Below are 23,030 nucleotides of genomic sequence, written 5' to 3'. Positions count from 1 at the left end.
CCAGAACCCCTGAGAGAGGAAACTGAATGGGGAAACCTCATGTTTGGGAGGAGGATGAAAGGCCATCCCTTCACTGCTTCCTTCAGTGGTTCTACCTCCTCCTCCCCAGTGGAAGGTGTTTCTCAAACTTGGTTCTTGGCCTTGGACTCTTCTCTCTGCTCCTCTCTCACTGCCCCCAGAGACGTCGAATAACCTCAAGCTTTCAGTTAACACTCACGGGTAGGCTGTTCCAAATTCTTACCCCGTCTAAGTGCTACACCCACCCTGCCCACTGGAGAGCCCACAAGATATCAGGCAGACAGCTCAAAGACATGGCATCCAATTTTTGATGTCCAGTCAGTGTCAATTTATTCCTTCAAATGTCTCTGATATCCTTTCCCCCTTGGCTCACGTGATGTTTGTTACTAGAATCACCAATGCAATGGCCTTCCTTGCTCTGATCTGACCCACCCCTCCCCATTTCTAAGGCTATTCAAGGGAAAAAAAGATTCTAACATTTATCGCACATATATTATGCACCAGGCCCTTTCATACGGGACTTAATTCTCACTTCAACCCCATGGGTGCTATCATTAACCCGTTTTACAGATGAGAAAATGAGACTCAGAGTTCAGTAACTTGCTCAGGATCACACAGCTAGGAAAAGACAGAGCCAGGATTTTGGCTCAGAATTGCCTGACTTAAGTTGTGCTCTCTCCCATTTACCCCTCTGATGGGTGGGGTTTGAGCAGATGTCAGAGGTGGGGCAGGGGGGAGTAACAGCCAGCCCTGGAGGAGGACTGGGGTGTGCTAAGTGTGGCTGGGTTATAAGTGGCCCTTGGAGAGGGTTCTCACCTGCCCCTCAGGCCCCGGCAGTGGCTGTCCAAAGTCCTGCCCATTAGCGAAGGCTTCCAGTACAGACAGGAGGTCCCGGTTGCAAATGGCCATCCAGAGTCTCTGAGGCTCGGGGGTGGATCGCCGGGCAAACCTGTGTTCCACATACTTGGCCACGATATAGTCCCTGCGGGTGCTCCTGCCAAAAATAACCGCGGGATGTCAGAGCAAGGACCGTTTCTACTCAGCTGACCCTTGAAACCACCCCACATGTCCTGGACTCTTCCAGATCTGAGGCTCCCCTCTCCCCAGACTTCTCCCTGGGAGCCAGGGAAGCAGAATCCCCCGGCCAGAATCCGCCCCCAGCTGAGAATCGCCTTACATGTCACTCTCAGTTGAGGGTTTAGGGCCGCCGTGCGAGGGCAGCTGGGCCTCCATGACCTCATTGAAGCGAGTGTTTCCGATGTTCAAGGCCAACTGGGTTCGCAGGAAAGTAGTGGGGGTAAGACGCGGTGGTTAGGACAGCGCCCCCTGGAGGACTGAGCTTCCAGAGGTCCCGCCCCTCAGCCTCCCTCCTCGTCCAGGCTCGGCTCCGCCCCGCCCATCCTCTTTTTGGCTCCTCTGGGTCCTGCCCCAACTTGGCCCTGCCTCACCTTGGCCCCGCCCCATCCGACCACACAGGCTCCAGCTGAGCCCTTCGGGCCCAAGCCCCGCCTCTCATCAGACCACGCCCCGAATCGCCCTCCGGCCCCGCCCCGCCCTCACCAATAGCTCGGAGGGGCCCAGTAGGTCCAAGGTGAGGGACTGCATGCGTGAGAAGCGCACGCCCAGCTCGCGGTGGACTCCGGAACACTGGATGCAGGTGAGCACGCCCAGGTTGGTGCTGAGCCAAGTGGGGTCTGCAAAGTAACACAGCTCGTGCCTGGAGGCGCAGGCCCCTCCCCTCCGTTTCCACCTCCCTCCTCGTCCGGCCCCACCTGCAGCCCCGCAGTCGCAGCACTGGCCATTCCCGGGCCTGCTCTTGACCTCGGCGATGAGCAGCTTGGTGAGGTCCTGGGGCTCCCCGTCCAGCCCGGCGCCCCCCCAGGGCCCCGGGCCGCCGCTGGGCTCCCCCAGAAAGGCACTACTCAAGGCTTCGTCCTTGCTGTTCTGCAGCACTGACACCCACCTGCGGAGAGTGCGGCGTGGCGTGGGGATGACGCCCGCGGTGGTGCGGTCCTGTATCGGGCCGGAGGCTGCTCCCCTAACCCCCACCCCCGGGCTAGCCGTGGGGGGCACTCACGCCTCACACTCATGTTCGTCCTCCGCCTGGAAGTGGTATGTCCTGTTGTCTGTGGGGAGAGGGGCGTTGTCTGGCTCACAGAGATCCTGCTGTCCTTGCTGCCCTGGGCCTGGGAAGCCCTCACCCCCACCGCCGGCTCCAGACGGAGGTTTTGTTCCTTGGGGCCAGGCTCTGCTAAGCTACAGCGGGCGGGTGATGACAGTGGCCAGCAGAGGGGGCAGTTTCTCAGAAGAAACCTCCAAAGTAGGACCCCAAGAAGGCCCTCTTGTGTGAAGCCCAGCTTCCAGGGTCAGGCGAGGTTTCCCAGGGCACAGGACCCCCTTCAGCTCACGGGCAGAGGAGCCTCTGAACCTACGGCCACCTCCCCTCCCAGCCCCACAGTCTCCCTTCTGGTCTTCCTGCTCCCCACCTCTCCCCCTCGTCCCCCAGCCCGCACCAGCTGCCAGATTGCTGGGCCAAAGGTTCTGCTCAAATCACACCACTTCCCTGCTCCAAGGCCTCCTATGACCTCCAAACCTTTAAGAGGCGGTCCCAGGCTTCATCTCCCACTACTGCTATGGGAACCCTGCACCCTGTCTAAACTGGAAGACCCACTCTCCTACTTCCATGCCTTTCATCTCCTGAAACATCCTCCCCCAGACTCTATGTTCTGTGTCCTTCAACGCTAAACTCCGAGAAGGCTTTCCTGATTCCTCACAGCAGGGCAGACCTTCCCTCGCTCTAATATATCTTTTTAAATTTTTATTTATTTATTTGTTTATTTATTTTTGGCCACGCCGCATGGCTTGCGGGATCTTAGTTCCCTGACCAGGGATTGAACCCAGGCCCTCGGCAGTGAGAGCGCTGAGTCCTAAACACGGGACCCGACAGGGAATTCCCCCCTCACTCTAATCTCTGATGGTGCTATATCTGCACCTCTCTTCTGGACATTCCCCATCACCTTGCAGTTCCAGGTCCCCACCTCACACCCCTGCCAGAGAGAGCTCCCTGAAGACCAGATCTAGGTCTTTCTCAGCCTGTGCTGGTGCTCATGAAAAGCCTGTCACCAAGACCCCAAAAGATGAAAACTGAACATTTTAAAGTAATAATTTTGAAAGCCAAATTACCCAAATCCATTTAAATATGCTTTACAGAAATCATATTTAATGTGGGGTGTGGGTGCATTTTAATGTTTAATGTGACATGGGGTGAAGCCTCTAAAAAGTGTGTCCAGAGCTTAAGGAGTCTGATGCCTGCCGTAGCAACTATTTGATAAACACATGTGGAATTGGACACAGGCCCCTACTTGGAGCCTCCCAGGAGCTGACAGGTCTCTCAGAGAAGCCCTGGGCAGTTGCTGGGTAGGGGGCAGGGACTACTCACGGGTCACCAGGTCAAAGCACTTTTTCTCCTCGGGGTTTGGCCTCACTTGGCATGTCAGCAAGGTCAGCTTCACTGGTGGCCGGTTTATCTGTGCGAAGTTGGGGATGGAGGATGTACATGTTACCCTCTGGGCCTCCCAAACTCTTAGGCTTGTTTCCCAATCTGTTAAATGGGCACAATAATTGCGTTCCAGTTTATGTCTCCCCTCTCCTAGCACCTCAAGGATGTGGAGTGTGAGGCTTTGGATCCCCTCCTTCCTCCCACAGGGAGTCTCCAGTTCCCTGGATCCAGGTTTGCAACCAGTCTTAGAGGGAGGGTTTGACATCTGTCTGCTCTGAACACCAGGAGGAGAGGACCTATAATGTCCTTAGACCCCGCACCCCTCCAGGCCTCACCGTGCTGTGTGAGATGGTCAGGCAGCCATACTTGACTCCACACTTCCTTTTCTGCCAGACTCTTCGAATTCTAGGGCCCAGAGGGATAGAAAGACAGTCACTCAAGGCTCACACCTAATTCCCCTGTATCAGTGAACAAGAATCCTGGACCAGGACTCACTTCTTCACCTCTTCCGTCCCGTGACCCCTATGCCCCTCACTCCCTGGGCTCCCTTCTGCTGGAGGGGACACAGCCCTGCCATTAGGAAGCTCCCAGTCAGACAGCCCCACTCTCTAGGAATCTTTATTCTAAAGGGGCATGTGACCTTGGCCCTCTGAGAGCTTCCAGTCTGATGGAGGAGACAGTTCCCAACCTTAGGGACCTCCTAGTCTGAGAGGAGGAACAGGTTCTTGACCACAACAGATGAATTATGGTTAAAGACAAAGCAAGATAAATATCGAGCCCTCAAAAATAAAATTAGCAAATCCATGATCAAAGCTACTTGACACTTTTCCTCTAAGAGGTAAATATTAATTGGTTTAACAAAGGTATTCTTCTCTGATAAAAACTGATTAGTAAGTAAAAAAATTAACGGATTCCCATAAAGGCCTTTGCATTTCACAGACTGATTTTTTTTTACACCAGGGAGCAGGGCACAGTCAACAGTTTCATTTCCAGGCATACTCAATGTATTATAGAGATTACGGGTGAGGCCATGGAGACTGTCTAGTGCATAATAAGTGCTCAAAAATTGTTCACTGCCGCTATTCTTCTTCTTTACGTTAAGAACAAGCAGCAACTTTAGCAGAAATTCACAAGCCCAGGATTCTGATGATTTTGCACTGCCAGAGTGGAGGGTCCTGGAACCCTCAGGGTCTACACAAATGATAGGAACAGTCCCTTCAGGCAGCTCACCCAACCCTATCATTTACTGGCTGGGTGGCTTTGGGCAAGTTACTTGAGCTCTCTGAGTCACTTACCCATCACTTTTCTTGTACAGAAAGCCCACCTTCTCTGTCCCAAACTGCTTGTTGCCTTGGTGCTGGTGGATGCTGTAGCCACCTCCTGAGTTCTTCCGGCTCAGAGTCTCCTGTTCCTCGGACATGCAAAGGAGACCTCAGGGCATGTGGGTGGGAAGAGCCCCAATCTGCAGGGGTCTCACTCAGGGAGACTTCTCAAGGGGACGCTATGGGGTCTTCCTTCTCTCCCTCCCTCCAGGGTGGGCCTTGGGAGTGGGCACTTGGTTGGGTATGATTCAGGGGCTGACTTCTCTGCTCTCAAGCTGCAGCGTCCCTCGGAGGGAGTCCCGGAGCTGGGTCAGCTTCTGTAGCTCCTCCTCCTGGGCTTGATGCAGCTATGGGGCAAAGGGCAGGACCCCATCACCAGCCAGCGGATGTGCCAGGCACAGAGCCCAGACCCAGAGCAGCAGGGCAGTAGCCGCCTTGCTCTCTGGACAGGAGCCAGCAATTCCACGGCCACAGATTCTCCCGGAAGGACAGGGGACTTGACCACAAGCTCAAGGGTGAGGCCCAACTTACTGCGTGTACTGAGGCCGCCAGCTTCTCAATGAAGGGGGACAGGCTCTGAGCAGCCTTCCAGCCATCTTGGAAAAAGCTAAGGGTGTGAGGCCAAACAAGGGACCAGAGAGAGAGATGAAAATGAGAGGGGAAGTGTGGGAGAAGGTGCTCTAAAGATCGCAGGGCACCTGGGGGCAATATAGTGTGACGGCCACGAGCAGGCACCCCGGAGTCAGAGTGTCTGGGTCCAGATCCCACTTCCTAGCTGTGTGATCTTAGTAAATCTGAGCCTAAGTTTTCTCATCTATAAAATGGGGATAATATCAGTAGCTGCTCACAGGGGTGTGTGTAGGGTACGTAGTGCTTGATATGTGGTGAGCATTCAATAAAGAGCAGCCGTAAAAAGCATTACCAATGAGGTACAGACACACACGGAAGCCTCAAGGGTCAGCCAGACCCTGGGGATGGCCTTGTTCTCGGTTGCCTGAAGGGTTAAGGGGCAAGGGACCGTGGGGATGGGGGTGGGACACAGGGAGAAACCTACTTGTGCTGGGCGTGGAAGAACTTGATGAGGCTCTGCAGGAAATCAGGACCTTGCTTCATCTGGCTCTCCCCGGCTTTCAGCAGGTACTGGGGAGAGGGCAGGGAAAGGTGTGTGATGTGAGCAAAGCTGAATCCTGGGGACAAGGGGCTGCTGTCCCCATCCCAGGCTAATCCTTTTGGCCATGACTGAACCTTGGTGACATCTCAAGGGCCATCTGGCAAGGACCTGGGCTGAGACTGTGACTGGGCCCCCGGGGGGGGGGGTTCAGGGATGCAGACAGGAAGACACATCCCACCCCTCCCTCGGCCTGGGGCACCCCTTACCTCACACATGTGCAGCTGGAAGACGCGTCGCTCTCTCTGGGTGTCCTGCGCCACCTCCCCGGCACTCCCTCCTGTCACCCTGGCCCGGTCCCTCTCCTTCTCCAGCCTGGCCCTAGGCCCCAAGGAAAGAGAGGCCTGAACAACTCTCACTATCCCCTTGCATGTCCCACCATCCCTACATGCTCCTGTCTGTACGGGCACACGAGAGTGAGGGGACCCTCCTCTGTGCAGCTGTGTGGTGGGGCTGGGGTACAACGGTCAACAGTGTGGATTCAGGGAATCTACAGGCTGGTGAGGGGGATGGCAGCCCTGTGAATCAAATCACAGCCTTGAAGAGAGCAATGGGAGAGTAAAATGGGGGATCCGACCTCATCCAGCTACTCAGGAAGTGATGCTGGAGCTGAGATCTGAAGTCAGAGGAAGCTAGGGCTGGGTGGGAGGATCAGACCACGTGACAGCCCGGAGGCAGGAGAGATCAGGGATCACAGCAGAAGTGGAGAGGGAGGTGGTTCCAGGTGAGGTAAAGAGAGGCCAGACCACGCAGGGCCTGAGTCAGACCATGCTGACGTTCTTGCTCTTTATCCCAAGAGCAATGGGAAGGAATTGATGATTTCTAGGCAGGGAGGGGATGGGCTCAGATAGGGCCAGGTGGGATTGGGGGTGACCAGTTCTGATTTTTCTGGAAGGGATTTAGGACCATGTGGGTTAAAAGACCACAAGGTGCCTTCATTCTTCTGAGCCATGGAGCTTCCCATTTAAAGCTTAAAAAATCCTTGATTCTTTTCTTTGTAGGTGAAGACAGAAAGCGCTTCCCATCCTGCAGCTAAGAGTAACCTGGGCTTTCTCCCCTAAGGATCTCAGAGTTGGTGGTTTCTCCTGTTTGTGGATGGGTGGAACTGTGTATAAATGGTTTCCTGGAAATCCCACACCCATCAGACCACCCACTCCCAGCCAGGAGAGTATTTCTAAATCTGGGGCTGGACGCATGAGACCGTGAATCCCGTGTAAAGGAGACAGCTTGTGTATAGTTTTGCTCCCAGTGGGTGCCAGCCCTGAGCAAAGAAAAGAGACGTGGGATAACCTTACATCTGCATTACTTCCCCTCTCCAAGCCCCAGTCTCCTCATCTGGAAAATGGGGACCTCTATCTGTACCCAGATGAGATAAAGTATGCAAAAGACTTAGCAGACAGAAGACATTACAGTATAATATTATAGGCCCCTTTAAGCTTCAGTTTTCCCATCAGTAAACTGAGGAAGCAACGGCCCAGACTGAGTTCTCAGGCCCCTTCTGGTTCTAAAGTTCTAGACCTTACTGACGTCAGACCTCTGGAATGGTGTTTATTTGCAGAATCTGTCCCTGGAGACCCAGAGAGCAGTTTCTCAACCTTGGAACTACAGACATTTTGACTAGACAGTTCTTTGCTGTGGGGGCCGTCCTGTGCACTGTAAGATATTTAGCAGCATCCCTGGCCTCTGCCCACTAGATGCCAGTAGCATCTGCCCCATTGTGACGACCACAAATGTCTCCTGGGGGTGCAAAATCACCCCTGGGTGAAACCCACTGCTCTAGAGCAGAGTTCTGCAGGGGTTTTTTTTTGTGTGTGTGGTTTTGTTTGTTTTTAATTTTCTCAGAAGTGGTTACTCTTCATTTCCCTAAAGCTTTATGATACCCCAAGAGGGAATCTGTGGCAGGGGAGTGGAGTTAGGTGAGGACTGACCCTGTGAACGGGCCTGGGGGTCAGGGCAGATGCTTTTTTGGGATCTGAAGATGAGCAGCAGAGAGAGAAGTGATGGCCAGGCCTGAGCAACAATGAGCCTGGCAGCTTGCTAAGGAGGGCGGGAGACTGAGGGGGCAGAGCAGCTGGGAGAGGGCAAGGGCAGCTCCCGTCTTACATTGTTACCATATCTGCAAAAAGTGAGAGGGACTTCCCTGGTGCTCCAGATTTAACAGACTCTGCGCTTCCACTGCAGGGAGCATGGGTTCGATCCCTGGTGGGGGAACTAAGATCCCACATGATACGTGGCATGCCCCCCCCCCCAAAAAATAAGTAAATAAATAGGGAGAAATGAAAAAATAAGCTAAATATTTATCAACAGGAAGTAGTTAAATAAATTATGCTACGTGCACATATAGGAATACTATGCAGCTGTTAAAAAGGATGGGGGAAATCTATATATACTGGCGTGGAAAGAAGTCTGCTCCAGAGTATATGGACAAAAAGGAAGCCACAGTATAGTACAGTGGCTAGAAATGTGGATTCTGGATTTGAATGGCAGCTCCCTTGCTTACTTAACCTTATAAATCTTTCTAAGCTTCAGTTTCCCCATTTCAAATATGAGACTAATACTGCCTAGTTCTCAGATGATTTAATGCATTGGAAACATTTAGTACAGTCCCTGGTGTATGGTAAGCCCTCAATAAATGACAGGATTATGATGATGCTAATGATACTGATGATTATAGTAATAACTTGATGATTCCCTTAGATAATTTATTTTTATTTATTTATGCATTTATTTATCTATCTACCTATGGCTGCACCACGTGGCTTGTGGGATCTTAGTTCCCCGACCAGGGATCGAACCTGGCCCCCGGCAGTGAAAGCGCTGAGTCCTAACCACTGCAACGTCAGGGAATTCCCTAGATAATTTTTTTAGTGTAGCATACTTCCTATTTATTTATTTAATATTTTTTATGCAAGGTCTAGTGGAGGTTAAAGGACAGAAGCTACTTAGCTCAGGATGAAGATAAGCTGTGAAGTATGATACATGGCCTTGTGAATTACCATAGCTCTGTCCCTCAGCCTCAGCTATGGTAATTTACAAAGATTTCCCTACAAAGTCTGAGAGTCACCTGAAATGACCTGATACACCTCAAACTAACAGCTGGGAGTGCTTTCATTCCACTGCATACAACCCCACAAAGAAAATAGCAAATCCCATTCCCTCCCTGTCCTCAAAGTATGACCAATGTTTCATAAACATTTCAAATGTTAGGAATATTTTTATTTTCTTTGAATGGAGTTGCAGCAGGAGTGAAAAGTGCTGAAAGGCTAGTTACTAAGAAGACAGAGATAACTAGAGAAGGGGACCACAGCCACAGTCTAACATTATTCAGGGGATGAGGAACAGGTACCAGTGGAGTGAGGAGGTCAGGGGGGAGGGAGATGGGGGAGGAAAGGAATCAAAACGAATCATGCACCTGCCAACCTGACACCTTGAACCACCTCTCCTATGATGCCTTTTCCAACCACCCTTCCCTCCACCCCAAAACTGCCTGCCTGTTCTGCCACCTCTGTGCTGATGCCTTCATTATAGCACTGTCACTTTGTATTTTCATTATTTTGGGACCCACCTCTCTTCTTGCTTACAAACCAGTGGGATCCACTAAGGCAGGGATTGTGGTGATATTTTTTCCCTCACTACTTACCTATAAATTGGGGATAATAGCACCTTTCCCTTCCAAGATGAATAACTGATGACAGATGTAAAGAGCTTATCACAGCAGTTGGCACAAAGGAAGCTCTTAAGTAAGTATAAGTATTAGCTGCTATTATTAATAATTATTTTTAAGTGCTAATTTTGTGCTGAGTGCTCTGCTAGGCCCTTCACACACTAAAGCAATAATCTCATGAGGCAGGAGTCATTACTCCATTTTACAGATAAGTGACTTGTCCAAGGCACACAGCTGCTAAGTACTAGAGGATTTGAACCCAAGTCAGCCTGATGCTAGAGCCTTAGGGACAGCACTGGTAACGAACACTGTGGCTCAGATTTGTTCCATCCCCCCTTCCCTGCCTGGTTCCCCCAGCTGGTGACAGTCACAGTGTCTTTTCTGATAGATCACGGTCAGGGACTATTTTCCAAAAGATGAAGCTGAGATCAGAGAGAAGGGAGGTAATTGCCCAAGATCCCAGGCTGGTCGGGGAAATGCTAGGAGCAGAGGTCTGGGCTTCTGCCTCTGAACCCCTTGCTGTGTTATTCTGGCCCCAGTTCTGGCTCAGAAAGATGGCCAATAAGTACGTGTTGAACTGCAGTGCCAGGTGCTGTATATGCACTGCACTTATTTCATCTCCACATCAACCCTGCAAGGTATCGTTGGCCCCATTTTTCAGATGAGGAAACATCCCTGAAAATGGAACAGCCTAGATAACTGTGTCCCCTGCACAGGGCCTGGGATGCCTTTCTTAGCAGCCCCAGGTGGAGAGGGGAGCCCCATATATAAACAACCAGGGGGTGAGGATCCCGGTGGTATTCAACAGATGCTATCAGGGCCCTTGGGCCCTTGCAGTTGCTGCCCAGACTGGTTTGGTAAGAATGAGGTGGAATTACACAGCAACTCATGGCTCGCTAATATCTAGCTATACCTGGAGCCCTCATAAAACGAATGTACACAGACATCTGTGCCAGGACATGTAGCTCGACCTATGTTATAGAAGCAGGAGCCAGGAGACCACTGGAAGAAGAAGGCCAGACTCAGAAGTCCTGGGTTCTAGCCCAGGCCCTATCGATAACTCACTGCGTAACCTCAGACAAGCCCCTTTCCCCATCATTACACAGTCTTTTCTTTAAACGAAACCTTATAGGCAAGATCAATATATCAATCTGGTAAAAGCAGAGCTACTTGGGGAACGTCAGCAAGGTAGGGCTTATTCTTTCTATTTAGTACATGATGCCCTGAAAGGCTAAAAGGCTAAGGGCTTAGTCAAGGTCACTCAGGAAGATGAAGACCATGTGATTACACATCAAATCATAAAGAGAAAGATCACCTGCCTGCGTGGCCACACCCCTCCCTGGGCCTCTGATGAGAACAGATGGCCACGCTCATCACAGCTCCCACACCCTTCACCACAAGATCTACACCCACACCGGGAGTGTAGATGGAGATCCTCGTTGGGGGGGAGGAGGAGTTTCGGCCTCCTTCAGACTCAGGGAGGTCCCCATGGCGCTGGGAGCCTGAGGAACAATAAAGCTCCAGGATCTACTTCTTGGAAGGATTTTACAGAAATAATTATGGGTGGGAGCAAGGATTTAGTTCCAAGGATGCTTCCCCAACAACAGGGGCAGATTAAATACATTGTGGATTATGCATATGTTGACACACAGTGCACCCATTTAAGTGACGTTGTATAAAAATATGTAATGATGTAGAAAGATGGTCACAATGTATTTTTAAGCAAAAAAACTCCAGTATGATTATTATGATCTCGGTTTTGTAAAAATATTTCTTTATATATAGAAAAATGACTAGAAAGATGTTAATACTTTAGGCTTGGAAATGAAGGATCTTCTTTCTGGTTTTTGGTAGTTTCCCCTCCCCCCGCTTCCCCCTCCCAACCCCCGGCCTCAACATGCCGCTTGTGGGATCTTAGTTCTCTGATCAGGGATTGAACCTGGGCCACGGCAGGGAAAGCACCGCGTCCTAACCACTGGACCACCAGGGAACTCTCCCCCACCCTCCACTTTTTTAAAATGATGAAATTACAGTGCTACACACACTATGTAAAAAAATTCTAACAACAGAGAAGTACTAGAACCTACTAGTAGTACTAGTATTCCCCCACATGACCCTCATCTTCTCCTAGAGATAATTAAAAATGTTTCCTCTTCTACTTCTCCATATTTTCTAAGTTATTCATAATGAACACATTGCTTTTGCAAAATGCAAGAGAAGCCAAAATTTTACAAAGAAGAGCAAACGGTGCCCTGAGGTACAGTGGGCCCAGCTGGGTCCTGGCTGAGGGCTGGGGCCAGGACCTGGACAGAGTTTGGCAGGCAGAACCCGAGGAGTCCCTGCTCAGGGGCAGTTGGTTACTGGGTACCTGGGACTCCTTCTGTCTCCCTAATGTCCCAGTAGCTAGTGAGAAATCTGGAGTATTGTGTGTTGCACACAAGAGGCCCGGGTATGGCCTTTCGTCCTTTATGTCCAGCTAAATGTTTATAGATACTGCCTGGTGCTGCAGAAACAGGATCAACGAACGTGAATCCCAGCTCTGCCTCTGCCTAGCTGTATGGTCTCGGGCAAGTAACTTAACCACTCTGAACCTCTAATTCCTCCTCTGATAATTGGGATACTACTATCTCCTTCACAGGGCTGGGTGAGCGTGAGGATGGATGTCTGGCACATGGAGGTGTTGAGTAAATGGATGCTCCTTTCCATCTCTCTGCCCATGTCTGGCACCACTGAGCAGATGGGTCTCTGAAAGCAGCATCTTGGGGTCCCTTCACAATAGCTCCCCTTTAGTCATCTCGTGGTCCAGCCCCCAGACTCCCGTCAGGCCTGGGCATAAACCAGCCCCCATAAACATTTCTAGAGAGCGAGGTGCCATGCGCTTCTGGGTGACGTGCCCTGGCAGCACTTAGGTTCTTCCGCATATCCAGCCTCCCGCTGCAACAGAAACATTGCTCTCCTGGACAAACCACTCTGGCCGCAGCCACTTACATTTTGGCTTCGTAGTCCTTCCATGCCTTCTCCAGTTGCTTTTTGGAATCCTGTAGTTCAGAAAGAACAATTTGCCCAAAGGGGCTCTTGGGGTCTGGAATCTACAGTACACTTTGCTACCATGAGGGGGACCCTGCACTTGCATGCTCCCCTGTGCCGCTCAGAGCCACAATCCAACCACCCCCTGCCCACATAGCCCTGACTGCAAACCTGACCCCCCAAAATAGACCCAACCAACCCCATTTCTCAGAGCTGAGCCCCTTCTCCCAACTGACCTCTTCCCGCAGTTGCCAGTAATCCGTCTGAATTGGTAGGCTCAGGCCTAGGGTATTGGGGAGATTTTGGGGGGTCTGCCCTGAGTCCCCTCCCTTAGAAGATGGAGATCACCATGAGGAAAAGGATGGAGGATAAAGATCAGAATCCTCCCCTAACTTTACCCCACTGTTTTCTCCTGCCTGGTACTTGCTCACCCTTTCAACAGGAAGGTACAGGTGGAGGGACACATGCACAGAGAGGCTAAGAAGTCTACCCGAGGCCACACAGCAAGCCGGAGAGACCTGGCTGATCCCTGGCCTAGTTTGCCTGGGCCTCATCCAGCAGGCTGCTCACACCCTTCAGAACAGCCCCCCTCCCCCCACCCCCAAACTTCCAAGGTGCCCCAGTCTACCAGGAGAAAAAGCTGCTGGTCTGGTTTGGGTGGTTCCTGGGGCAAGGAGGAAAGCCTCTGCGGGGAGAACCTCTCAGGGGCCTTCTGGGGCAGACTTCCCAGGGAGATTATTCTGTTACTCTCTTTGAGTTCTACTTTGCCTCGAGCCAGGAGCTGCCTGCTGCAGAGAGAGCAGCCAAGCATGGGAGTCAGGAGGCCTGACTCTCACACTGGCTCCTCCGCTGACCAGCTGTGTAAACTGTAAGCAGGTACCAAACTCCCTGAGCCTCAGTTTCCTCAACTGCAAAATGGGGATAACAGCACCTACAGAACCCCCCACATTGGGTTGCTGTAAAGGGCCCTGGCAGACAGTAAGTCAGCCATCCTAGGCTCACCCCAGGGCCAGGTCCTCCTGTCATCCTGAGGGTCAGTAATATGGGGTCAGCACACCCACTGTGACAGCCTCGCTTGGCCTCCGTCCTCAGCCCAGCCTTGCCTCCCCTATGGTCTCCTGCCCACCCCTGTCTTGCTCCATCCCACCACCTCTGCACTCCCCCTGCTGCCCACATGGAAACTCACCTGTCGCCCGTCCCTCAGCTGCCCCTTCAACAGACTGTCCAGGGGGAAAGAGACAATGTTGTTCAGGTTCTGAACCTGGAAAAAGCAGAGACCCCCATACCCCACCTTGGGTGACCGTCCATCCAGCCCCAAGGGGCTCAGGGTACGGTGAAGCATCGCAAGGCCAAGGACAGCACTGGGGTAAAGGAGGCAGGGGAGAGAAAGACAAGAAGGTGAAGGAGTACAAGGGGTGGCGGGGTCGGCCTCCTGTGAAAGCTCTTCCCCTCCCCTGACTAATCCGCCTTATCACCTCACTGCTCAATCCACGGCATCCATGGTCAGCCTGTCTTTGTCCCTTTGCCAGAGGGACACCCTCACCTCTCTTCTCGGACCCTCTGAGGTCCACCTGTAGCACCCATCTGTTGTTTCTGTCTGGCTAGTTCCTCCACTCCCCTTATAATGTGGGGAACCCATTCCCTATGGTCACATGGGGTGAACACAGGAGTCAGAGGTGACCAGAGTGCTCCACCCTCTGGCTACTGTGATTGGATCAGAAACAGGCACGTGACCCAAGCCAGCCAATCAGAATACTTCCTGGGACTTTTCTGCCAAAGTCACGGAAGAAAGATTGTCTTTCTTATGTAAGGTGTGAATTTGGGCCTGCCCACTGAGCAGAGACAGAGAGAAACTCTTTAAGAGAAAGAAAAGGAGCCTAAGACCAGCTGCCTACCTGGACTTCCCATTACAGGGGCCAGTGAATTCTCTTTTCAAAAATTAACCTAGGGAATTCCCTGGTGGTCCAATGGTTAGGACTCGGTGCTTTCACTGCTGGGGCTGGGTGGGCCCAGGTTCAATCACTAGTCGGGGAACTAAGATCCCACAAGTTATGTGGCGTGGCCAAAAAAAAAAAAAAAAAGATTGAAAGAGAGAAAAAGACATAAAAAAAAAAAATTTACCTAGTTTGAGTTGAATTTCTGTCATTTGGCAACTCAGAACAGCCTATCTAATATTTCAGCCCACCTTTCAAGGTACAGCTCTGGCCTCCCCTCCTCCAGGAAGCCTTCCTGACTACTTCCTCCTGTGGCCTATCCTGACCTCCCCTTTTCTGAGCCATGGCAGCCCTATGCCTCTGACCCAAGCCGCTGGGTCCTTGAGTTTGTGCCACACTGCTGGTCTTGCTTGGTGTCATTTCACATCTCAGTTCCTCGACTAGGCTGTGGCTCTCCGAGGCAGTCTGACTCTTCCCTGTGTCACCAGCCCCTGGTACATCGCCCACCACTGAGAAGACCCTCAGCAAACACTAGTTTGACTGAAACAAGGGGAGGAGAGGTAAAGACAAAAGACGTCACTGATTCAGTTGAACCCAAACACTGTTAAAGGCCTCTACATGCAGGACAGGGTGCGAGGCAGTGCTACGCAAAGAGACAAAATGATGACAGACGGCAATATTAGCTAATGTTAACTGAGCGCTACCCCGGAGCAGGCACTTAACTTGCGAAATCCTCATCACCACTCTGTGAGGTGGGGACCATTGTTATCCCCATTTTACAGATGAGGCTTGAGCAGACTGAGGGACTTGCCGAGGGTCATACACTTAGTGAGCAGCAAAGCAGGGATTCAAGGCCTGAGTCTAAGCCTGAGGTGTGGGTGCTTGATCACTAAGCAAACTGCCTCGTAGAGATGATGTGGTCCCCGCCAGCCAGGAAGGGCCCTGGGTGGAGCTTGAGCCACGAAAGCTGGGCCAAAAGCTATGGAGCCTAGAGGGAGAAGGGAGAGAGGCTTTCCTGGGAGGTGGTACAGCCAGGCTTGTGCTCGGATGCTGGGCTCAAATCAGCTGTGTGACCTCGGGCAAGGTGCTTAACCTCATGTCTTAGCTTCCTAGCCTGTACAGGGGGGACAATAGTAAAAACAACCCCACAGAGCTGTGCTCCAGGATGAAATGTTAACACACGTGAAGTACTGAGAACCATGCCTGCACCAGGAAAGAGCTCATGTCTTGGGGTAGCCTTGAGGCGGGGACTTGGCTGACGGGGAGGAGGCCATCTCAGGAAGGAACCTGAGGCCACTGGGCTACGTGCAGGAGCTGAGAGGCTTGCTGAGGCAAGGCACGTTCTTGCCTTTGAGGACAAAGCAGGTATGGTTGGGAAAGCAGAGGACAAAGAAGGTGAAGGAGAGGAAGTGGTGCAAAGACAGGAACCTGAGCCTGCCCTCCCTTGAGTGGGGCTCCTCCCCACTGTGAGACCCCCTTTGCTCCTGGGTGCTCACCACAGAGGAGAAGGAGGAGGGCAGGGAGGGAGGGAGAGAGGGGAGAGGAGACGCCGGCCGGAAGGAAGTCAGAGAGGAAGAAGAATGCAAATAGGAGGTCAGAACTGGAAAGGGGGACTTCCCTGGTGGTCCAGTGGGTAAGACTCTGCGCTCCCAATGCAGGGGGCCCGGGTTCAATCCCTGGTCAGGGAACTACATCCCACACGCACGCCGCAACTAAGAAGTCTGCATGCCGCAACTAAAGATCCTGCATGCTGCAACTAAGACCCAGCGCAGCCAAAATAAATAAATAAATATTAAAAAAAAAAAAAAAAAAAAAGAACTGGAAAGGAACCTCGGGTCATGGGTCAGAGGTCAAGGGAGACTAGAGGTCAAGGGAAACCTGGAAGAAGGGTGGAAACCAACCCTTTCCCAGTCGGGTTTTTAAGTCACTGATTAGATTTGCCTTGAGCCTGGGCTGAGGCTGAGTGAAAGAGGAGCAGGGCCTCACCAGGTTCTTGAAGAGCGCGGCCACCTCGCGGGTGAACACGGCCAAGTTCAGGAAGCCGGTGGACAGCTCGTGACTGTTTTGAGACAGGTGGCTGTTGCCCAAGGACTCCACGGCCTCTCGGTACTGCTCCTCGTTCTCCACGTGCCCTGTGGAGCAGGGAGGCGCAGAGTTAGTTCCAGGCTGGAGCTGGGGAAAGGGCTGCCTCGCCAGGCTGGCACCAAGCAGGCTCACTCACCGAGGCCGGAGCTATGGACCGCCCGCACAGCCTTCTTTATTCTCTGTAGGATGGCCTGGTCTCCTTCCAGCATCTGGAAGCAAGTGTGGACAGAGGTTCAGGGATGCTCAGCCGGGAAGGGTGCCTGACTCTGCGATCCCACCCTCCAAACACACCCATAGTTCCCCCCTAGGGTCCCCCTGCACCCCGACGAAACATAAACAGACCGCCCTCCCCCACCCAGACCACGTGGGAAGCCACAGATCAGTCACACCACACCAGGAAGGCCAGGCTTTTCTCCTCATGCGGGACAAGAAACACAGCAATTCCAAGGCACGTGGCATAGTGGGGTATGCCAGGCCGGGGTTTGAATCTCGGCTCTGGCACTAACTAGTGTGTCAACCTAGATAAATCTGTTTGCCTCTCTGAGCCTAGGGTGCGTCGTCTGCAAAATGAGGATGACACTACAGAGTTGCTGAGAGAATGATTTGACGATACATACACGACGCTTAGCAAAATACCAGAGGAAAACATGGACGTCTCTATATTCTCGAAAGACTCAGATGGGGAAAGACTTGTTCCCCAAACCCCAGGCTCAGTAAGCAGCCACGTGAGGATAAGGAGGAAGCGGCTGGGACACCATCGGTGGGCAGTGAGATGAGGAGGGTAGAGGTGGACACTCAGCCCCCCCTGGAGAGAACTGCTGGGATGATATCAGGCAACCCCAAATTCCAGGGGTTGCAGAACAAACAGCAGACTGTGGCGAAGCCAGAAGATGTGACAGCATCACGTGCAGGAGTCACATACCCCAGGCGGCTCAGCCCGGATGGAAACCTCCCAGACACACTCCTCTTTCAGTGGGGTATAGAAGCTGCCAACCTCATGAAATCCTCATGAAATGCATAGTTAAGTGGGAAATTATAGAATTAGGGCTGCAAAGGGCCCAAAGAGCCACAGATGAGGAAACTGAGGCCAAGAGAGGGGAGGGTCTTGCCTAGAGTCAAATAGTGGGGAAGCAGCAGAGCTGGGCTTCCGGGGGTGCCCTAATACAGCGCTCCATCCACACACGATGGCTGCACCCTGACCCCAGCCCCCCCCTATTTTGTCCAGTGACGATAATGGGATCAAAATTTGATCGCCAAAGAGTTACTTCAATGTGGCAAGAGTTAGCAAACATTTGGAATGGTATCTGCAAAGATTCTAAACCAAACTCACAGGAGGACAAGCACAAGGCAGTCCTTGGAGGCAATGCGGAGTGTTTTCAGACGCCTTGGACACACGGGAAGCCTCTGGAGGGAGAGGGGTCTGGTTTTGAAGCCCAGCTCCACTGCCCAGATGCTGTGTGACTTTGGGCAAGTTGCCTATTCTTTCTGAGCTCCCTGATTAGCTATCTGTAAAATGAGGGAAATAGTGCCTACCTCTCAGGGTTATTATGAGGACTGTATGTATGAGACGATGCACATAAAGGGTTTAGTTTGGTGCTGAGCACAGAGTGTGTCCTAAATGAACAGTACCTCTGATTGTCAGCAGTTGCTCCTGATGCTAAAAAGTACCCATCAAATTCTGGGTACTTTTCCTCCAGGGAATAGAAACCTAACAGTCTGTCCCCTGAGTATGACCTTGAGATACTTTCATGTTTGGGACCAGTGGAGGCCCATCCCAGAGCTGAAGAAAGAAAGTTGAGGACTTAGGGAGATTGGGGAGAGGGGGCCATAACTGACTCAGCTAAAGAACTAAGACGTTTCTATCTGAGAGACAAAGACAAGAGGGGAGAACGTGGACATGTCTGTAGTTCCCAAAGACCTAGACGGGGAAACATGTGTTTGCCAAAGCCCTTGACTCCCACCTTGAAACTTGAAAGGGAAAGATAAGAGTTGATTAATTTAAGGAGCTAGGACTTCACTCCAAAAGACAGTGCAGGTTAAAGATATGAACAAATTCCAAAGAGATTTAGAAAACTCCCTAGAAGGCAGATCCATGTGCCTAGCATACAAAAGGTGCTCAATAATTGTTTACCTAAATGAATGATGGTTTGCAAAGCCCTGGGACACAGACCTGAGAGGTTTATGTCCATGCTCTACATACCCTTTGGGGAGTCTTCCTATCCCATGACACCCGTTCTCTGAAAACCCCTCTACAATTGGGCCCTTGCTGCCTTGTTTGTCCAGCCAGAGTTGACTGGACCAGGTTGACACTTGACCTAAGCTGGGCCAATCAGATTCTCTCTCCAAGGAATTTGGAATCAGGCTCTGGAAAGCTAGCTAATTGATTGGAAGTGTTTAAGCAAAGGGAAAAGAACAAAGTAGATGTGTAGAAAGAAGCAAATGAGACCCATGCTGCCACAGAGAAGCACAAGAGAAGAGCTGCCCTGGTTTCTGGCAACTTTCCAGATCCTTCACCCTCAGAGGCCCTTCCATACTTCCTGTCCTTGGGCCTCCATGAAATACCCCTGAACCTAGCAAACAAATTCCCTTTAGTGCTTAAGCTAGTTTGAGAGGATCTCTCTTCCCTGCAGTGTAGTAGAGGCTGCTGGTTGGCTCCCAATCCATTCTCTCTTCCTCCTTAGCAATTAGAACTCTGACTTTTCAGATGGCCACTTGGCCACTCACAATAAAGACTACATTTCCGGGGCTTCCCTAGTGGCGCAGTGGTTAAGAATCCGCCTGCCAATGCAGGAGACACAGGTTCGAGCCCTGGGCCGGGAAGATCCCACATGCCACGGAGCAACTAAGCCCGCGCACCACAGCTACTGAGCCTGCGCTCTAGAGCCTGCAAGCCACAGCTACTGAGTCCATGTGCCACAACTACTGAAGCCCGTGCGCCTAGAGCCCATGCTCCGCAGCAAGAGAAGCCGCTGCAATGAGAAGACCGCGCACCACAACGAAGAGTAGCCCCTGCTCACCGCAGCCCGCGCACAGCAATGAAGACCCAACGCAGCCAAAAAAAAAAAAAAAGACTACATTTCCCAGCCTAACTTGCAGCTAAATGTGGTCATGTGACAGTTCTAACCAATGGTATGTAATGGATATATCATTTGTTAGCTTCCAGAAAGTAGTTTTAAAAGGAAGGGAGGGGGCTTCCCTGGTGGCACAGTGGTTGAGAGTCCGCCTGCCAGCGCAGGGGACACGGGCTCAAGCCCTGGTCCAGGAGGATCCCGTGTGCAGCGGAGCAACTGAGCCCGTGCGCCACAGCTACTGAGCCTGTGCTCTGGAGCCCGCGAGCCACAACTACTGAAGCGCATACTCTGCAACGAGAGGCCACCGCAATGAGAGGCCCGTGCGCAGCAACGAGGACCCAACGCAGCCAAAAGATAAATAAATAAAATAAATGGATTTATTAAAAAAAAGGAAGGGAGGGATTACACACCTATTAGGATGACCAAAACCCAAAACACTGACACCACCAAATGCTGGTGAAGTTGTGGAACAACAGGAACTTTCATACATTGCTGGTGGGAATGCAAAAGGGCACAGCCACTTTGGAATCCAGTTTTGCAGTTTCCTACAAAACTAAACATACATTTACCATATGATCCAGCAACTGCTCTCCTTGGTATTTACCAAATGAGTTGAAACTTATTTCCACATAAAGACTTGCACATGGATGTTTATAGCAACTTTATTCATAACTGCCAAAACTTGGAAGACAATGTACTATTATTTAGTGCTAAAAAGAAGTGAGCTATCAAGCCACAAAAGACATGAAGGAAACTGAAATGCATATTACTAAGTGAAAGAAGCGAATATGAAAAGGCTACAGACTGTAGGATTCCAACTATATGACATTCTGGAAAAGGCAAAACTATGGAAACTGTAAAAAATCAGTGGTTGCCAGGAGTTGGGGGAAGGGAGGGATGAATAGGTGGAGCACAAAGGAGTTTTAGGCAGTGAAACTATTCTGTATGATACCAGGATAGTGGATACATGTCACTATACAGTTGTCAAAACTCATAGAATGTACCTTAAGGGACTTCCCTGGTGAAGCAGTGAACCTTAAGGGACTTCCCTGGTGGAGCAGTGGTTAAGAATCTGCCTGCCAATGCAGGGACCACGGGTTCAATCCCTGGTCCGGGAAGATCCCACATGCCGTGGAGCAGCTAAGCCCGTGCGCCACAGCTACTGAGCCTGCGAGCCACATCTACTGAGCCCACGTGCCACAACTACTGAAGCCCGTGTGCCTAGAGCCTGTGCTCTGCAACAAGAGAAGCCACCACAATGAGAAGCTGGCGCACCGCAATGAAGAGTAGCCCCTGCTCGCCGCAACTAGAGAAAGCAACGAAGACCCAATGCAGCCAAAAATAAATAAATAAATAAATTTAAAAAAAGAGTGAACCTTAATGTAAACTATGGACTTTGGGTGATAATGATGCGTCAGTGTAGGTTCATTGATTATAACGAATGTACCACGCTGGTGTGGGATGGTAATAGTAGGGGAGGCTGTGCCTGTGTAGGGCCAGGGGTGTTTGGGAACTCTCTATACTTTCCACTCAATTTTGCTGTGAACCTAAAACTGCTCCAAAAATAAAGAAAAAAAAATTTAATAAAGAAAAGAAAAAAAAGGAAGGGAGGGGTGTCCTGTCATACTTTTCTCCTATCTAGAATGCATTTGTGATGTCTAGAGCTCAGGCAGCCATCTTGGACCATGAGGTAGAAGCCACATATTATGGATGGTGGAGCAACAAAGTAGTAGCCTTGTCCCTGGTGACTGTGGAGCCACCCTATCAGCTCTGGACTACTTACCTGTAGATGTTTTTTATATGAAAGAAAAGTAAATGTCTATCTTATTTGAGCCACTGTTATGCTAGGTATTCTGTCACTTATAGCTGAACCTAGCTCTTACTGGTACAGGCAGGCAAGTCATCCTAATCACCCACAAACTGTCCCTTGATGCCCTTGTCAGAAATGTATCAGGAAATGGCTTCCTGGCAAGATACCATTCCTGCCCCTACTGCTCTTAGCAACCAAGGTTCACACAGCTATTCATTCATTCATTCACCTAGTTATTGAGTGTCTGCTATGTGTTCACATCCTGCATAAGAGACACAATCTCAGCTCTTAGGGACACTACCATCTAAGGGAAGAAAGAGCCAAGTAAATAGATATTTATAATGCAATGTGATTAGGGTTATAATGGAAGATGGACAAGGTACCTCAGAGCCCAGGGAAAGCAGAGCTGTGTCTGCTTAGGAGGAACAGGGAAAGCTTTAAGCTGTGGTGCTTGGCCGTGAGCACTGGACTAAGAGGCTGCGCTGTGACGCGGTGTGGGGGAGTACTAGGTATAAATGGTAGAAGTGCTAGAGGAGGGAGGCTTGCTCTGGGAAGGATGGGCAAGGAGAGGATCATTCATTCATTTCAACAAGCATCTCCTGGTGCCTATTTTATGGCCCCTTCCTTCAAAAGGCTCACAGACATAAAAACACAAAGTGCCCGAAGGGGAAACAAAGAGGGGGGAATTCTAATCACCCTTTTCTCAAGAAAATATTTGAAAATCATTCACACTGGGGTATAAATGACTGATAACACCTACCCTCTATGATACAATGGGGCAAAAATTTAACCTAAAGAAATACCGTTTTAAGGAGAAAATTCAGATCAAAGCCTGGGGATGGGAAGGGATTTGGAGAAAGGCACAGAGGTTTTTAGAACTCCAGTAATGAGGCTACCATAGCACGATGAGTCCCAAGCTATGATTCTAGCCCCAGTCTCCCGAAAACTATCTCCCTGGGTGATACTAGTCCAGCCAGATCTCTAAACCTCCCCTTCTTTAAAATGGGAGAAAGATAATATCACACAGGGAAAAAAATCCATTCTCCACTTAACTCACAGAGTTACTGTGAGGCTTAGATGAGATTACAGACATTAACAGCATGGTGCCAAGGCTTGGGGCATTTGGAAAATATGAGTATGATTTTTACTGTGATTTGTTTTCTGCCTCTGTATGAGATCAGCCCTCATTCCCCGTGACTGTGACTGGATAGGTTAACAAAACCCAAAAATCAGCCTCTGGACTCACGGAGTCCTTTTAATCCCCAGTAGTCAGTGATTCTCAAAGTAGGGAATTGACAGCTTCACCTGGGAACGTGTTAGAAATGCAGATTCTTCAGCTGACTCAGAAAATCTGGAGGTGGGGCCCAGCGATTTGAGTTTCAACCAGCCCTCCCGGTGATTCCGACGCATGCTCCAGTTTGGGGATCACTGG

General features: G+C 50.9%; 1 protein-coding gene across 9 annotated transcripts in view; it reads right to left on the bottom strand.

Moving 5' to 3' along the window:
* Positions 1-23,030, bottom strand: part of ASAP3 (ArfGAP with SH3 domain, ankyrin repeat and PH domain 3) — a 46,543-nt gene that overhangs the window by 5,761 nt on the left and 17,752 nt on the right. For 3 of the 9 annotated variants that reach the window (XM_082367028.1, XM_082367030.1, XM_082367032.1), the window contains 17 exons: positions 16,854-16,926; positions 16,619-16,764; positions 13,885-13,959; positions 12,935-13,027; positions 12,660-12,709; positions 6,217-6,328; positions 5,894-5,979; positions 5,371-5,446; positions 5,100-5,186; positions 4,813-4,922; positions 3,853-3,922; positions 3,458-3,545; positions 2,096-2,144; positions 1,791-1,981; positions 1,579-1,712; positions 1,196-1,290; positions 835-1,012 (listed from right to left, as the gene is read on the bottom strand). In XM_082367028.1, coding sequence (XP_082223154.1) covers positions 835-1,012; positions 1,196-1,290; positions 1,579-1,712; positions 1,791-1,981; positions 2,096-2,144; positions 3,458-3,545; positions 3,853-3,922; positions 4,813-4,922; positions 5,100-5,186; positions 5,371-5,446; positions 5,894-5,979; positions 6,217-6,328; positions 12,660-12,709; positions 12,935-13,027; positions 13,885-13,959; positions 16,619-16,764; positions 16,854-16,926 — 1,713 coding nt within the window. Of the gene's footprint in view, positions 1-834; positions 1,013-1,195; positions 1,291-1,578; positions 1,982-2,095; positions 2,145-3,457; positions 3,546-3,852; positions 3,923-4,812; positions 4,923-5,099; positions 5,187-5,370; positions 5,447-5,893; positions 5,980-6,216; positions 6,329-12,659; positions 12,710-12,934; positions 13,028-13,884; positions 13,960-14,173; positions 14,293-16,618; positions 16,765-16,853; positions 16,927-23,030 lie in introns of those variants that run through there. The other 6 variants (XM_082367031.1, XM_082367036.1, XM_082367029.1 and 3 more) reach the window with 6 other exon arrangements.

The sequence above is a fragment of the Balaenoptera borealis genome (genome assembly GCF_965194805.1).
Source record: "Balaenoptera borealis genome assembly, chromosome: 1".
NCBI lineage: Eukaryota > Metazoa > Chordata > Mammalia > Artiodactyla > Balaenopteridae > Balaenoptera > Balaenoptera borealis.
Note: the sequence above shows the minus strand (reverse complement) of the source record. Positions and strands in the feature narration are given on the sequence as shown.